Source organism: Talpa occidentalis, unplaced genomic scaffold (genome assembly GCF_014898055.3).
Source record: "Talpa occidentalis isolate TD23 unplaced genomic scaffold, MPIMG_talOcc4v2.1 talOcc4.9, whole genome shotgun sequence".
Classification (NCBI taxonomy): Eukaryota; Metazoa; Chordata; class Mammalia; order Eulipotyphla; family Talpidae; genus Talpa; species Talpa occidentalis.
This window is the reverse complement of record NW_023605305.1, coordinates 73,622,148-73,640,468: the sequence shown is the minus strand read 5'-3', so window position 1 is coordinate 73,640,468 and position 18,321 is coordinate 73,622,148. Positions and strand designations below refer to the sequence as shown.

The 18,321-nt window shown below is 39.3% G+C and overlaps 1 protein-coding gene across 1 annotated transcript; it reads left to right on the top strand.

The window, feature by feature from the left end:
• The first annotated feature begins 16,299 nt into the window (after positions 1-16,299).
• Positions 16,300-17,250, top strand: LOC119236821 (olfactory receptor 56-like). Its single transcript, XM_037500779.1, has one exon. It carries the CDS (start codon positions 16,300-16,302, stop codon positions 17,248-17,250), a length of 951 nt encoding a protein of 316 aa, XP_037356676.1.
• The last annotated feature ends 1,071 nt before the right edge of the window (positions 17,251-18,321 follow it).

Genomic DNA, 18,321 nt, shown 5'->3' with positions numbered 1-18,321 from the left:
CGGGAGAATCAGGAGAGGTCTGCTGCGCCATGTGGGTAGCTCCCTGGCCGGGCATCGAACTCGAACTCGTGCTGCAGAGGCTGTGGACAGCTTCACAGGCTGCGTCTTAACCCCTTGCGCCACCAGGGAGGCCCTTTTTTCCCTTTTTGTTATCAAATGCTCGAAATGTTTGTTCACCCCACAGCTATCTCTATCGTTCTCTCTTTACTGTTTCTCTTGAGGCAGAGGGTTTTTGTGTGGTTATATTTGGTTTCTAAAATATTATTATTTTCCCTTGTTTATCCTTTACTCTGTGGGTAGAGCTAGGGAACACCCAAGGGGTTGTTTGGCTCAGCCTGTCATTTTACAGCTTGGGAGGCTGAGACCCAGGGGGAAAAATGACTTCTTCAGGGTCTGACCACAGGTTTTATGGAGGGTGGGCACTATTTTTGTCTTTTCAAGTCTAAGGAGGATGAGGCAATGCCTAGACCACCCTAAACTAACTGCCTCGGGGGCTGGGAAAGTTACCTGTCCCTGATGAGATTAGGTTAGTAGGTTTTAGAAGAGAGTGGAAAATCCTAATCTGCCCACCCATGTACCACATACACCTTTATTTCTAACTCTTGGAAACATGTTTTTGCTTGCAGCTTCTCCACATTCCAAATGTTGTTTTTAATTTGAACATTTTCTCCTATACTCCTTCTTGAAGTATGGTCATGCCTTTGCTTTTATTTGGAAAACCATGTTTTGGTGTGTCTTCTTTTATCTTTCCATTCTGCAGTTTCCTTTCTCATCAAGACAGCTGTTTGGTGAGTCTGACTTCTCTCTTTTTCTACTGCAGGGCTCGCTGACAAAATTCTCAGGTGCACTTCCACAGAAGTGCACAGTCTATGGCTTTGGCAAGTCTGATCTGAGAGGTGCAGGAAAACCTTCCTGCCCTAAAATATCTCCTGCTGTTACCCAATTAAAACCCTTGTGTTGTAGTCACCTGGTAAAGCTTTGTCAGGAGAAATTTGCATCTCAATTGGTAGTAAGGGTTTACATTACATTGGATAGAACATTCTTCATTAGCAAAGATTAATTTTCTTTATTAGCAAATATCAGTTTACCTGATCAATTGGTTAAAAACATTTCTTAAATCTAACTGTGAAGAGGCAAAGTAAAAGGTGTCAAGCCTCCCTTCCTTTCAACTAAAAAATTCTTGATTTCCAGTGCATTAAACTTAAAAAGAAAAATCCTTTCCTCCTCCTTTTTATTCCATATACTATCACCTTCTTCCAAAGCATAAACAATGGCAACTGTGGATAGTATAATAGCTGCCACTATATATTGGGCACTTACTGTGTTCCAGGTACTACAATATAGATTTTTATAGTATTGTCCTATTTTATCTTCTTAACCACTGTAGATGATGAAACTGGGGCTCACAATATGTAAGGAAACTGCTCCAGGTTACACAGCTGGTGGCCATCTCCTGCCTTGACCATCAGAGCTGTTTCCTAGTCATTTCTCCCCTTCTCTCTATCTATGCTGTCTGGTGAACAGGCTTAGACCAGATCCTTTGCTCAACAACCAATAATGACTGCCATTTGTTAGCCTTTTATGTGTGAACTGGGCAAGTGTCTGGTACTTTTGAACACATGAACTCACTCAATATTCACAATCACCCTAGAGAGTGATTAATTTTTGTTCTCATTTTGCAGATGATGTGAAAGGTTCAGTAAGCATTTGCCCAAAGCTAATAATTGATTAAATCCTAGCGTTTCACTATGACCCAGTGATATATAAGGTCCACAGTCCTCACCTGCTTTCAGGACTAAACTCCCTGCTTAACCTGTGTGGACCCCCTGCTCAGTCAATGGGCCCAACTTGCCTCCCCCAACAATACAATGCTTTCTTTGCCTCAGGCTCTGTCCTTCCCTCTATCTGGAATATCTTGGATATTCCAATTATCCTTCAGGATCCAAGTTCACATCCTGGGTTGCAGGAATCTTTCTTGATTCTACCAAACAGATGAAAATTTCCTGCCTGCACCCTTAAGGGCAGGAAGATGGCACCCATGGCATCTGCCAGGATCCCACCTCTCTGGAGTGCTACATACACTCAGGTTAACATGTGGTGTACACAGAGACCACATTCGAGGACTTTGCACTCATTAAACATTTGGTTAAGGAATCCATTATTAAAAATGTAAACATTACATTTTCTTTATATAAATAACTTTAACAATAAAAGGAAGGCTTTTCACCATTTAAATAAATAGAATGGAAACCATGGATTTTCTGTTGAGAACAATGCCTGTAAGCACCAGAATTTACATACAATTTTAGGATTCATGTTAGGAACTTCAGGTGCTCTGTTTATCAGTAAGGCAATACTTAATTAATCAACAACTTAGTGATATTAGACCTGAAGTGACTGAAGAAAGAAGAAAGATCACCCAGAAGGAAGGGCTTGAAGGTTTTTGTTTTTTCCGAGGGTGGTGAGGGGATGGTCAATTAGATTGTCAACTTCCAGGTGTTGACTGTAATAAACTCTTATTATCAACTGAGGTGCAAATTTCTTCTGACAAAGCTTCCAGCATTTAGCACAGTATCTAGCACATAGTAGGTGCTCAGTGAATGACTGTTGACTGACTGACTGAATGAATGAATGATTAAGGAAGATCGTTTAGACAGATGGAATGTTGTGAATGCAAATACGGTATGTGGTTGGTGAGATGTGAGGACTCTGGCATATTAAGATGGAGAGAAAGGCTGAGACTGGTTGGGCAGGCTGTGATATCTGTACCAGCTGAGTTTGACCTTGTAACTACATGGAGTCTTGATCACCTGGAAGAGGTCATGCTCTTAACATGAGCAAAATTTGTTGTGATGATGGGAAAGGAAGTGGGAGTGTCAAGCTGTGAGCACTGTCTCTGTTCACATGAGAGGCAGCTGAGGGCTGCAGCAGCTATGAGAAGACCCTGAAGAGGGCAGGGCTGCCCAAGAGAGCTAAAGGGGTTTGAGGCCATGTGGTCACTCCATAGCCCTTCCCAACAGAAAGGGAGAGTCAGAGACACTGGCCACTCCCAGGCCCCAAAGTCCCAGGGGTCAGAGAGGATTTTATAGAGTTGGTAAGTACAGGGCTGTGTCCCTCTGGCTGCCCACCTCACTCGGGTGCCCCTTTGTCCCAACTGTGAGGTTCTCTTTCTCCTAATTCTTTTCTCTTGCATCTACTTTCTCCTTTCTCACCACATCAGCCTTCTCTGCCTTCTATATTGCATTGTGTCTTTGTTTTTCTTATTTTCTGGGGAAATAGCATTTCTGATGCTTTCATCTTTTCCTGTGTTACTTTTTAAAATTTTTTTAGATTTCCCCCCATTCTATCACATCTCTTTATCTTGTTTCCTTTTCCTAGGCATTTTCACATTATTCTTTTTTTTTTTTTTAAGATTTATTTATTTAAGCATACAAGAACTGGGGTAAAGGCCAGAGGTGTGGAGGGTACTAGGATTCACTAGAGACAGAGCGGGGAACAGAACAGGAAGACTGACTGAAATACACTGCTGAGGGGAGCAGCGGGTGAGTCAGAAGAGGTCTGCTGTGCCATGTGGGTCTCCTCCCTGGCTGGGGATTGAATTTGTGCTGCAGTGGCTGCTGATAGCTTCATAGGTTGTGTCTTAACCCCTTGCACCACCAGGGAGGCCCCCACATTACTCTTTTTAATCTCTCTTCCACTCCTGGTTTATTGTTAATGTATCTCTTCATTCCTCTTCATTCTAATCCCTCATCCTCTTTCTCGTACTTGCATTCTGTGCTGTTGCTCTCTGAAGGTTACCATCATTCCCTGGGATGGAAATCTCAGTTGGCTTGAGTGCTATGGCTGCGGAGTGTATGACCAGGTAGCTTTGACAAGAAAGAGATCCCCATAATCCAGAAGTGACATTAAGAATAGTATCCGTGTCACTGCTGAATTATGGGGATCTCTTTGTTGTCAAAGCTACCTGGCCATAGACAGCACAGTCAGTCATAGCACTTGGGTGCAAATTGAGAATCCCATCCCTTCCCAGAAAATAATTAAATTTCTCTAGATACTTGTGAGTTTTAGCAGTTTTTTATGTTTTTTATGAATTTTTGTTTCTGGGAACTACTGCTCATTTTACCCATTCTCTTATTGATTGTGAATATCCTTTTACTCTTTATATAGTATGGATATGAATTGTTTCTAGTATATATTTTAAAATATACATTATACTATAAATATTTAATATTACATATATCTATATTTCATTATTTATGTTTTATTTAATGAGAACATTCCTATTTCAAAGGATATAAGAACATTCTCCTATTTTTTTATAATAATGTTTTCTTCTCCATTTAGTTCTTTAATCTGCTAGGAATGTATTTTTGTGCAGTGTGAGGTATGGATCTAATTTTTATTTTTACAAAAATAAACAAACAATTGTTTCAAATTCACAGATTTTAAATTCTGTTGTTTAAATCAGATTGTCAAACAACATAAGGGACTGATGGTATTTATTGTTTTCTATTGGTTAATTTGCTTATTCCTTCGCCTTATCAGACTCTTTATATTTTATTTTTTGGTGGATATATAGATTTTATTTTTTAATATTTTATTTTATATAATTTTACATCATTTTCATTTTTGTACAATGTATGCATTTTCATTTTTATATTCCCAATATAATTTCCCAATATAATTTCATTTTTATATTCCCAGTACAATTGCACCCCCCTTATTTTGACCCTAATCCTTCCTCTCCCCGCCCCCAGCCCCTCCCCCCCATAGTGTGTCTCTGGTTTATAGTTGCTTGTTGATTTTGATTTTTACTTTATTATAGTTAGTCTTTTTCCTGGTTCCTTATTTAGGTTTTCTAAATACCTGCTATGAGTGAGACCATCCAGTATTTTTCTTTTTCTTTCTGGCTTCTTTCACTGAGCATGATCCCTTCCAGCTCCATCCATGTTGCTGCAAATTGCATGTGTTTATCTTTTTTGAAGGCTGAGTAATATTCTGTTGTGTATATATTTCACATCTTCTTGATCCAGTCATCTATTTGTGGGCATTTGGGTTGTTTCCAAAGCTTAGCTATTGTAAATAGTGCTGCTATAAACAGGGGTGCAGGTGCCCTTTGGAATTAATTTTTCTGTGTCATTTGGGTAAATACCTTGGAGTGGAATTGCTGGATCATATGAAACTCTATCTTTAGTAGGTTGAGGAATCTCCACACAGCTCTCAACAGTGGTTGGACCAGTTTGCACTCCCACTGGTAGTGCAGGAGAGTTCCTTTTTCTCCACATCCTCGCCAACATTTGTTGTTGCTAATTTTTTTAATGTGTGCCATTCTCACTGGTGTAAGATGGTATCTCACTGTAGTTTTGATTTGCATTTCCCTGATTACAAGTGATGTTGAACATTTTTTCATGTGCCTGCTGGCCATTTGCATTTCCACTTTGGAGAAGTTTCTTTTTAGCTCTTCTGCCCATTTTTTGACTGGATTATTATTTATTTTTTTTAAAGATTTATTTATTTATTTATTTATTTATTTATTTATTTATTTATTTATTTATTTATTTATTTATTTATACAAGCACTGGGTACAGTCAGAAGCGCGGGAGGGTGAGAGAATTCACCAGAGCCACAGCGGGGAGCAGAACCTGCAGACTGATGAAGTACACTGCTGAGGGGAGCAGCGGTCATGGCAGGAGAGATCTGCACTCCATGTGGGACCCTTACTGGCAGCCGGGGATGGAACTGAAGCTGCAGAGGCTGTGGGCAGCTTGGCAGCCCAGTGCTCAACTGCTGCACCACCAGGGAGGCCCTATTTTATTTGTTTTTGTGGAGTCCATCAGCTCTTTGTAGATTTTTGTGATCAGTCCTTTATTATTAGTGTTGTGTGCAAAAATTTTTTACCAATCAGTGGGGTGTCTCTTTGTTTTGGTTATTGCCTCTTTTACTGTGCAGAAGCTCTTTAATTTGATATAGTCCCAGCTGTTTATCTTTGCCTTCATTATCACTGCTTTGGGTGATGTGTCTGTAAAGATGTCTTTGAGGTGCATGTCATGTAGTGTTTCGACTATATTTTCTTCTATATATTTTATGGTTTCAGGTCTTATGTCTAGTTCTCTAATCCATTTTGAGTTGTTTTTTGTGCATGGTGTGAGGAAGTAGTCAAGCTTCATTCTTTTGCATGTAGCGACCCAGTTTTCCCAGCACCATTTATTGAAGAAACTTTCTTTGCTCCAGTGCATATTCTTTGCTCCTTTGTCAAATATTAGTTGACCATAAATCTGTGGGTTTATTTCTGGATTTTCTATTCAGTTCCATGGGTCTGTGTGTCTGTTCTTGTTCCAATACCACGCAGTTTTGATTATTATGGCTTTGTAGTATAGTTTGAAATCTGGGTGTGTGATGCCTCCATTCCCTTCTTTTTGTTTAGGAGGGCTTTGGCTATTCAGGGTTTTGGTGGCTCCATATGAATTTCATCAATATTTGTTCAATTTCTTTGAAGAATGTCATTGAAATTTTTATTGGTATCTCATTGAATCTGTAAATTGCTTTTGGTAGGATGGCCATTTTGATAATGTTAATTCTTCCAGTCTCTGACCAGGGGATGTCTTTCCATTTCTTAGTGTCTTCTCCTTTTCTTTTAACATGTTTTATAGTTTTCTTTGTATAGGTCCTTTACCTCTTTTGTTAGGTTTATTCCCAAGTATTTGATTTTTTTTGTCTCAATAATAAAAGGGATTTTTTTAAAATTTCTTCTTCTTCAGATTTATTGTTTGTTTATGGGAAGTCTACTGATTTTTGCCTGTTGATTTTGTATCCTGCCAGTTTACTAAATTGACTGATTAATTAGTTTTCTGTGGAGTTTTTGGGGTTCTCTATGTTTATTATCATATCATCTGCAAACAGTTTGACTACTTTCTTGCCTATTTGCATCCTTGTATGTCTTTCTCTTGTCTTATTGCTCTGGCTAGGGCTTCCAGTATTATATTGAAAAGCAGTGGTGAGAGTGGACATCCTTGTCTTCTTCAAGATCTTAATGGAAATGCTTTCAGCTTTTCACCATTGAGAATGATGTTGGCTCTGGGCTTGTCATATATGACCTTTATGATGTTGAGGTATGTTCCTTGTATCCTGAGAATTTCAAGGGCCTTTAGCATCAATGGGTGTTGTACTTTGTCGAAAGCTTTCTCAGCATCTATTGATATTATCATATGGTTTTTATATTTCTTTGTATTGATGTATTGGATTACCTTGATTGCTTTTCAGATGCTGAACCATCCTTGTGTCCCTGGAATAAATCCTACTTGGTCATGGTGAATTATCTTATGAATACATTGATGGATTCTGATAGCTAAAATTTTATTGAGGATTTTTGCATCAGTGTTCATTAGCGAGATTGGCCTGTAGTTTTCTTTTTTTGCGTTGTCCTTGCTCAGTTTTGGTATTAGTGTAATGTTGGCTTCATAGATTGTGTTTGGTTTTATCCCTTCCTTCTCAATTTTTTGAAAGTATTTGTGAAGGATGGACACTAATTCGTTTCTGAATGTTTGGTCGAATTTATTGGTACATCCATCTGGTCCTGGGCTTTTGTTTTGGGGAAGGGTTTTGATTACCATTTCAATTTCACTGCTTGTAATTGGTCTGTTCTATGTCTTCTTTATCTAGCTTTGGGTGATTGTAGAGTTGTAGGAATTTGTCCATCTCTTCTAGATTGTTGAGCTTGTTTGCATATAACTGTTCATAGTAGTTTCTGATTATTCTTTTGATTTCTACTGTGTCTTTTGTGATTTCTCCTCTTTCATTTGCGATCCTATTTATTTGTGCTTTCTCCTGTTTTTCCTTGGTGAGCCTGGCTAGGGGTTTGTCTATTTTATTTATTTTTTCGAAGAACCTACTTTTGGTTTTATTGATCTTTTGGATTGTTTTTTTAGTTTCTATTTCATTTATTTCTGTTTTGATTTTTATTATTTCTTTTCTTCTACTGGTTTTAGGGCTTTGTCGTTGTGCTTCTTCTAGTTCTTTGAGCTTTGAGATTAGGTTGTTCTTTGAGTTCTTTTTTGTTTCTTGATGTGAGTCTGTATTGCTATATATTTTCCTCTTACTACTGCTTTTGCTGCATCCCATACATTTAGGAAATTGGTGTCCTCCTTGTCATTCAACTCAAAGTTTTTTTTTAATTTCTTCTTTGATCTCCTCAGTAGTGTGGGCTTCAATCTGCATGAGGTAGGAGAGTTTCTTGCCTTCTTTTTATGGTTTATTTCTAGTTTGATGCCTTCATGGACAGAAAAGATGGTTGGTATGATTTCAATCTTGGTGTATCTGTTGATGTTTGTCTTATGTCCGAGTATGTGATCGATCCTGGAGAATGATCTGTGTGCACTTGAGAAAAGTTTGTACTCAGATTTTTTTGGGCTTAGTGTTCTATAGATGTCTGTTAAGCCCATGAGCTCTAGATCCTTATTTAGAGCTTTAGTGTCCTTACTTATTTTTTGTTGTTGATCTGTCCATTATTGATAGGGGTATGTTGAAGTCTCCTACTACATATGTGTTTTCTCTGATGCCTGTTTTCAGAGATGATAATAGTTGTCTGATATATTTTGGTGCTCCTTCATTTGGTGAGTATATGTTTATGAGTGTTATTTCTTCTTGAAGTATTGTCTCCTCAATCATAATGTAGTGACTGTCTTGGTCTCTTTTTACCTTTTTGAGTTTGAAATCTGTTTTATCGAAGTATAGCTGTTCCTGCCTTCTTTTTTGGTACATTTGCTTGTAGGATTGTTTTCCATCCTTTTACTTTCAGTCTATTTTTATCTTTTGTAGTTAAGTGAGTTTCCTGGAGACAGCAAAAGGTTGGGTTTTGTTTCTTAATCCATCCTGCAACTCTGTGTCTTTTTATTGAAGAATTTAGTCCACTTACATTTTGAGTTAATATTGATATTTTAGTGTCTGTATTTGCCATTTTGTTTGTCTTTCCTCTGCTTTTATTTTTATTTTTAGTAATTTTTTTTGGTCTTGTTTCATTCTTATTCATCCCTCTGTTAGTTTTGGCTTTAGGACCCCTTCTAGTATTTTAGGCAGTGGGGGTTTAGTCATAATGAAATTCTGGAGTTTCAGTTTGTCTGGGAAGGTCCTTATTCTTTCTTCATAGAGGAAGGAAAGCTTTGCAGGATAGAGTATTCTTGGCTGGCATTTGCTGTCTTGGAGTCTGTTGACCATGTCCCTCCACTCTTTCCTTGACTGCAGTGTTTCTTCAGAGAAGTCTGATGTCAGCCTGATTGGTTTCCCTTTGTATGTTATCTGTTTCTTCCCTCTTGCCATCTTCATCATTTTTTTCCTTGTCTTGGGTTCTTGGGAGCTTTAGTATTATGTGCTGTATTTTTCCTTTCATCATGGAAATCTGGTGTTCTTCTTGCTTCTTGTATGTCTTTTTTCAGCTCCTTCTTCATATTTGCGAAGTTCTCCTCAATTATTTCCTAGAATATTTTCTCTGTTCCTGTATCTCTCTCCTCTCCTTCTGGGATTCCTATAACTCTTATATTTCCTTTCCTCATGGAGTCAGGTAGTTCCCAAAGTCTTTCTTCATTCTTTTTTATTCGTACTGCTCATCCCTTTTCTGTTTTGGTTCTTTTTATTTCTGTGTCTTCGAGAGTACTTATTCATTCTTCCATTTCATCTATTCTGCTATCACTGCTTTTCCCACAGTTCTTTAGCTCTTCCATTAATCCTTTGATCTCCTGCATTTCATTTATTTCCCTCTTTAGAGACTCAATTTCGTTCTTCTGATCGTTGATTATTTTTCCCTTATCTTTGTTTTCCTTAATGACTTCTGTCAGTTTTTTAATCACGGCAATTTTAATTTCTCATTCTGGAAGGCTCAGAAGTTCTTCCAAGTCACTGTTGTTGCAATCTGGTGGATGATTTTTATTTTGTGGTGTGTCTTCTCCTTGAGGACTTGCTTGGTTGCTTGTAGTTTGTTTTCTCCCTGCTGCTTGTTTTCTAATTTGTCCTGTGTGTTGGGACACTGTGTCGCTGGTACTGGCCAGCATCTTTTTGGTGTGCTCTTTCTGGGATGTCAGAAACTGTTAGTCCAATAGAGTCAGATACTGTTGTGCCAGAAGTCCAGTAGGGCAGTGGTACTATGAATATGTTCATGATTGCTGTCACAGAATATCTCCTCCTTCTGTATTTGTTTAATTCCAAAGGTCAGTCTTGAAGTCCTGCAGACTGCCCTGGAGGTGGGGTGGGTGGATTGCTTGCTGGGCTCCAAATTGCTGGATCCCCTTCTCAGCTTCAACTCACTGCCAGGCTGGACCTGGCTTGTGGGGGTCTTCAGCTCACCTCTAGTTGTGGGTTCAGCTCTCTCCCAGTTTCAAGCAGTTTTTCATGAGGCAAAGGTCCTTATTCTAAAATGTTGAGTTGGAAGCGCGTTCTCGTGTACTGTCCCGAGCTCTTGCGTGCTCTCCCGCGCTGTCCCATGCCCAAGGTCTACCCTGGCTGTGGCTGTCGCTCCCCCTCTGGGATCCATGTGCTGGCCAGAAGGGGCCTGGCATGGGGGCGCTTCCCAGCTCACCTCTCGCTCGGGGGTCAGCCTGATCCCAGTTTCAAGCTGTTTTTGATGAGGCGAAGGTCCCTATTCTAAAATGGAGAGTCGGAAGCGTGATTTCCTGTGCTTTCCTGCACTCGCAGTCTGCCCCAGACTAATATTTTAATAAATGATCAAGTAATTTGGCTTTTTACTCTGGTATACTGGACACTATTTTACTTTTACAAAATTATTTTGGCTATTTGTTCAGCAAATACTTATTAAGCACCTACAACGTGCTGTGTATGTAGCAAGTTGGTTCTCACTTTATCCATCTCCTTGACAAATCCTATTGGGCAGCATTACAATGCTGTATGTATATATTTATTTAGACTATGTTATAGTCTCACAAAGAATAAAATTCAAGAGACACAACTTTGTATTCCATAAAGAGGGTGTTTTCTATCCTATATCTCGACGATTCTCATGGTTCTTTTGATTCTTTCCTCTGAAGCACTCTTACTGTTTCCTTATGTTTCATTCCAGAGATTTGATTTTTAGATATATGTATATACATATATACACATACATAGATTTAAAAATACATATATGTAACATGTTACATGATATATTATATGATAAAAAATAGTGTATGTATATATGTTATTTATATATTAGTATATTAATTTACATAGAAGTATATAAACCATAATTATATAATTTGTATAACAATATAAAACATAATTATGGCACATAGTTATAAAATGTGCAATATACCATGTATGTATTAATTATACTATATGTGTTGCTCTGAACAGTGCTTTTTAAAATTTTTAAAAATTTTATTATTTTTAATTTATATATATTTTACATTATTGTTCATTTTTAAACAATGTTTGCTTTCTTTTCTCAGTTGCAGTCCCCATAGAATTTCCACCACCAGTTCACCTATGCACCATCACCACAGTCCCCTGTGTTCTTCTGTCCCTCGATTCCTCTTCTTCACCCTCCCCTGCAGAATGGCTCTGGTTTATAGTTGTGTTTCTTTTTGTTTTGTTTTGTTGTGTTTTTTATTGTTATTTTATTTTTTCCCCTGATGCCTTATTTGTTTCCCCTATATTCCTCTTAAAAGTGAAACCATCTGATATTTTTCTTTTTCCTTCTGACTTATTTCACTGAACATAATTCCTTCTAGCTCCATCCATGTTGCTGCGAATGGCATGAGTTTATCTTTTTTGATTGCTGAATAGTATTCAATTGTATATATATATATATGACATCTTCTTGATCCAGTCATCTATTTTTGGGCATTTGTATTGTTTCCAGGTTTTACCTATTATAAATAGTGCTGCAATAAACATAGGGGTACAGGTGTTCTTTTGAATCAATGTTTTTGTGACCTTTGGTTATATACCTAGCAGTGGAATTGCTGGGTTATGTGGTAGCCCCATTTTTAGTAGTTTGAGGAACCTCCATACTTTCCATGGTGGTTGGACCAGTTTTCATTCCCACTAGCAGTGTAGGAGAGTTCCTTTTTCACCACATCCTCGCCAGCATTTGTTGTTGCTAGTTTTTTTGTTATGCGTCATTCTTACTGGTTTAAGATGGCATCTCATTGTGGTTTGAACAGTGATTTTTTTTCCACCGGACAATTGTAAAGAATTCTATATCAATGCATAAAAATCAACCTTGTTTTGCTTATTTGCATATTATTCCATTGTTTATTCAATCTTTCCTCTATTGGTGGATAGATTGCTTGCAAACTTTTTTCTGTTGTCAACAAATCCACATCTAACCACCTTGTCTAGGTGTCATTTCATATATGTGCAAATATTTCTGTAATATGAATTTCTGTAAGTAGAATGACTTTGTCGAAAAGTACTTTTACTCCTTTTACTTTGAATTTTCCTTGTTTGTAGTGTAGTATCTTATTCTTGTTTCATGTTTATAATACCCATCCTCATTTCATTCCCTGTTAATTTTATGAATTTTGAAAGATTTTTGTTTCCTTTCTTCATTCATATTGCTTTATTTGTTTTCCTTCCCTTCTTTGAGCATGGAACTTTTTTTTTTAGGTATGTGTTGACTCTCATATTAAAGTGTGGGGGCAATAAATTGGGCACTCTGTGTATGTGGGTGGGGACATGGCCACTGTGGCTTCACTTTTTTTTTTAACTTCCAACATCATTATCTTTAGATATTTCCTGGGCCAGTCAAGATTCCTGGATTGGGGCAGAGGGATTTATCTATTTTCCTGCCTAAAGTGAGTAAATCCGGGTCCTAAGAGTTGAATGGGAGTTGAGGCCAGTTACTCTACTTTCTTCACGTGTGCCCTGTGCTCACAGCACCCTCACCTCCTCTGGGTCTCCCTGGTAGCTTCAGTTCTGAAAAATCAGTGTCCTACTTTCTTCCAGGCTGAGGGAGGGACAGGGCCCAGGTTTGTGAGGTTGGGTGTGAACTCTACTTCTTCAGCTGACTTTCAAATTTTATGTCCATTTTGGATCTTGTTCTCCCCCTGACTGGGGTAATACATCAGCTTTCTTGGGTCTGCAAGTTGGTTACCAGCTCCCCATCTGCTTCTGAGTACCCCTCCCCAAATAGTTTTGTTGTTGTTCTCTTATTCTCAATGTATCTATGTTTCATCCCATTCTAGTAGAATTTTTGGCGGGAATAATGACTGGATATGTTGAGTCACTTTTAACTTAGAAGTAGAGTTTTTTATATATCATGGTTCTTGAGATCCTGGGTGTTGATGATAACTTTTAGTTATCCTCAGGGTCCTAAGGCAGACAACTTTAGGGTTAATTCAAGTAACATTTGTTTATATTATATAGATTTCAGGTGCACAGCCTTATAAAGCAACACCTGTATATGCTACACTATGTTTGCATTCAGAAGTCTAGTTTCTTTACACCATTATACAATTGACCCCTATTACCTGGCTTATACATGCCCCTTTTCCCCCTTCCTTTCTGGTAACTACTATTTTGCTTTTGTCTAAGAGTTTTTTCTTTATTCTTTTGCTCATTAATTTGTTTTGCTTCTTTGTCTATCACATGAGTGAAGTCATATGGTATTTTACCTTTCTCCACATGATTCTATTCAAGCTTAATACCCTTAAGTTCCATCCATATTGTTGCAAATGGAAGGATTTCATCTTTTTTTTTTTTGTAGCTGAGTAGTATTCCATTGTGTATAAATACTACATCTTTATCCAATGATCTGTCAATGGTCACTTAGGTTATTTCTAGCGGTTGACTATTGTGGAGTATGCTATGATAAACAGGGGGGTACATATCTCTTTTTAAGTATGTGTTTTTTGTATTCTTTGGGTAAGGACCAAAAAGTAGGGTAGCTAGATCATAAGCTATTTCTATGGTTAATTTTTTTGAGAACTTTCCATTCTGTTTTTCATATTGTTTTCCATCAACAGTGTACAAACATTTTGTAGGGCTATTCTTAAGGACAATCCTCTTCTGTCCTGCTACCAAGTCAGAGTTCTTCCTGGAAACATAGCTTGCTATGTGGCTCTTTGTTCAACTGCTTCTCTGCTTTTGGAATAAATGGGTCTTGAGAGATTCCTTGAACCGGTTCCTTGCTTCCACTGTTACAAACTAGTAATCTTGGTTTTGCCCCTCTTTGGAGAGGGCACTGTGGTCTGTGCTTACAGGTGTCTCTTTTTCACATTCTCCTTCATATCTGCTCAGTTTCTACTGCTTAAAAAATCCAATAAAATTTGTATCTCTTCCAATTTTATTTTGTGTTTCAACTTCAGCCACTCCAATTTTGTCCAATATGGACTTCTGCTTCTGCTTTGACCTCACTACTTCTGGGTGACTTCTGAGAAAAGTCATTAGGTGTCAGTGTCATTTCCAAAGTATTAATTGTCCTATTAGGATTTTAGTTGGGATCACATGGATTTTTTTGATTAATTTATGGAGAATGTACATCCTCACAATGTTGAGCTTATTTACCCAAGAATATGCATAGCTCCCTTTAGGCCTTTCATGCTTTTCAGTAATGTTTTATAATTTTAAGCATGAAGGCTTAGGTTCTTTAGTTTTTGTTGCAACTGAGAATAAGATTTTTTTTTTCCTACTACATTTCCTAATTGGCTAGTGGTATTGTATGAGAAAACTGATTTGGGTACTGATCCTATTTATACAATATGTAATTGCATGCACACACACACACACATACATATATACTCATTTGCTTTAAACATTGTTGCATTGCCACATTTCTTACAGAAAATTTATATATACTATACAGAAGGAACCACTCTGTTAATATCTTGGCATTATTTTCTCCTACTTATTAGAAATACTTAAAAAATAACAATTATATAGTATATACACTATATATACACATATGTTATCTCTTTATTAAAATGCCATAAACCCCTTTTATTATATATTATGTGAATGCGCCATACTTTAAATATTCCTTTATATTGGCACTTGGATTGTCTCCAATTTCTTATTTACTAAGTTTCTTAAGAATACTTAATGCTTTAGGGCCTCCCCTGGTGGCACAGCGGTTGAGCGCTGGGCTGCGAGGCTGCCCGCAGCCTCTGCAGCACCGGTTCGTTCCCTGGCCGCCAGCGAGGGTCCCACCAAAAAAAAAAAAAAACAGCAACAAACAAACAAACAACAAACAAACAAACAAACAAAACCAAACCAAAAAAACCAACAAAACAAAACAAAACAAAAAATCTTAATGCTTTATATCTAAAAAGAAAAGAAAATAAGTTAACCTAACTTTGTTTCACTTTCCCCACTTGTGAAATGAAAATAATGATCAACCTTTCCAGGCAGTTCTGATTATTAAATGCAAAGATGCAACATTGCCTAATTGCAGTATCTGACATAGGAGAAATGATCTAACAATGTCAGCTTTCACCATTTCTAAACTACTAGGCATTATTTACTATAAGCTTCCATCTTCACCATCACCCCACAAGAAAGCATTGTTATCCTAATTTATTTTATTTTTTTAAATAATGTTTTGCTCCTTTTTAAAAATATTGATTTATTTATACAAGAACTGGGGTACAGGCCAGAGGTGCAGGAGGGTGAGAGAATTCACCAGAGACAGAGCGGGGAGAAGAACAGGCAGACGGACTGAAGACACTGCTGCGGGGAGCAGCAGGCAAGGCAGGAGAGGTCTGCTGTGCCATGTGGGCATCTCTCTGGCTGGCCAGGAATCAAACCCACACTGCAGAGGCTGCGGACAGCTTCATAGCGCGGTGCTCAACCTGCTGCACCATCGGGGAGGCCCTGTTATCCTAATTTAATATAAGGAAACTGAAGTTTGGAAAGTTAAGTTCAGTGCCTTGTTCACGCAGTTGGTAAATGTTTTTTCTGTTTTTTTTCCCTTTAAAAGCAAAACCTTGCTTTTGCTCAGTACTTTTTCCTTAAAAGCAAAACGTTGAGTGTAGTGCAGTTGGCCTAGAACTTTGCAGGAGAATCAACTATGAGGGCTGGAAAACAGACCAATTTTTAGCAGAGACAGAAGCAGTGCCTACTTTAACAATAAGTAGTTTAAAATTTCCTTCTCAACTGTGAGCAGGAAATCCTATCAGTTAAAACAACAACCGCCTCCATTTTTGGTCGAGATTTTTTTTTTCTTAAAGAAGTCAAGACTTTTATTTAAACCAAGTAACATTTAAAGAGAGCAACACATTGGGCAAAGTTGTAGTACCTTCAGTATTGTGGTACTAACCATAAACCTCCTGCTTCCAGATCCCAACCCTCCCTCCAGTGCATCCCTCTGCAGGAACAATGGCCTGGGTGGGAAACCAGACGCTCATCTCCCACTTTATTCTTCTGGGCCTCTTCACATACTCGCCGCTGCATCTCTTCCTCTTCTCCATCATCATGGTCATGTTTCTGGTGGCCCTCTCTGGCAATGGGCTCATGATCCTTCTCATCAATGTGGACTCGCGCCTGCACAGCCCTATGTACTTCTTCCTCAGCTGGCTGTCCCTCATGGATCTCATGCTCATCTCCACCATTGTGCCACGGATGGCTGTCGACTTCCTTCTGGGCAGTGGTTCCATTTCTTTCACTGGCTGTGGGCTTCAGATCCTCTTCTTTCTCACCCTCCTGGGAGATGAGTGTTTCTTGCTGGCTTTCATGGCTTATGACCGTTATGTGGCCATCAGCAATCCACTGAGATACTCAGTGGTCATGAGTCGCCGTGTCTGCTGGCTCATGGTGGCAGGGTCCTGGCTATTTGGCCTGGTGGACGGACTGATCCAGGCAGTCTTCACCCTGCGCTTCCCCTACTGTGGCTCCCAGGAGATCGATCACTTCTTCTGTGAGGTCCCTGCTGTACTCAAGCTGGCCTGTGCTGATACCTCTCTCTATGAGACCATGATCTATGTCTGCTGTGTCCTCATGCTGCTCCTGCCCTTCTCTGTCATCTCCGCCTCCTACCTGAGGATCCTGGTAGCTGTGCTCCGCATGCGTTCTGCTGAAGGCAGGCAGAAGGCCTTTGCTACCTGCTCCTCACACATGGCAGTGGTCTCCCTCTTCTATGGGGCTGCCATGATCACCTACATGAGGCCCCAGGCCTACCACTCCTCCAAGCAGGACAAAGTGGTCTCAGCCTTCTATACCATGATCACCCCTATGCTCAACCCACTCATCTATAGTCTGAGGAACAAGGAAGTGACTGGGGCTCTTAGGAAGCTCCTGGGGAGGTGTTCTTGTGGTGGAGGGCAGGGTTAGGTTGGAACTGGCACCTGTAGATATAAACTCTGGGACCAAAGTGCCTGGGAGTAGCCAACTGTAAGCTGATTGGATGAGAGGCACATGTGTCCTGTTGAAAATAAAGGAATTCTCTGACTAGAGTTAATTGTGTTAAGATGTTAGTTTTATTATGTCCATACTAGGTGTGGGCAACAAGGAAGGAAGGCTGGGCCTCTGGGATTTCAAAGAATAAAAGATACAGAGCTTTCATTCCATAGCTGCTGAGAGAGTCCGCAGATAACAGCTCTTAGCTGTGTCACCCTCTGTGCTGAGGAAAACATTTTGCCCAAGTCGTGCTTCTCCATGAGAGCTGCCTAAAACCCATGGCTGATCAGAGTATAAAGGCCCAGTGTAGTTGCCTCAGTTTAACCCCAAAGGGCCATCTCAACTTCATAATTCCCTATAGGATTATAAGGCCTCACAGACAACCTCTCCTTGTGTAAAATTTTACTTCCTTCACTCCCTTCCCCTGCAATAGGTTTTGATTCTGAGAACATTTGCTACTCAATCTCCTGCAGGCAAAGCCTGGTTAGTCTCCTGAATTAGGCTTCTCAGGAAACCTAATCTGTGAGATATGGAAACTCAGGAATGATGGTAAGTTAGAGTTTGACAAGTATGGTCAGGTACATGCACTCAAGGGCACTGAGAAGGGAGAGGTCACTCTCTGCATGGCTGGTGTCAGGAGAGGTCAGAAATGGCATCATGGAGACTCTTAAGACAGGTTTAATTTATGGATTGCAAACTCAAATGACTGGACAGGAGGTGTCAATGAGGAAAGCTGTCTGGTGGGCATAGGGCATCACTTCTTGACTAAAGCCACTTGGCTGCTCTGCTCCACACAGGATGGGTAATCTGAGTTGGGAAGGAGATTGAGAGTTGGGCATAAGCTTGAGGAGCAAGCATGGATGGGCCTCACAGTTTGGCTCTGGGAACCAGAAGGTAGTACCAAGCACTGGCTGGGCAAGGCAAAGGTTAAGAAGGTGTGTACAGCAGGAGCTCAGAGAGCAACCTGAGTGCCCAACCTCTCTGCAATGTCTACTAAGATAATTC

Bases quoted from the DNA above. Each gene is read 5' to 3' on its own strand.
- LOC119236821 (XM_037500779.1), top strand. From the start codon at position 16,300: ATGGCCTGGGTGGGAAACCAGACGCTCATCTCCCACTTTATTCTTCTG.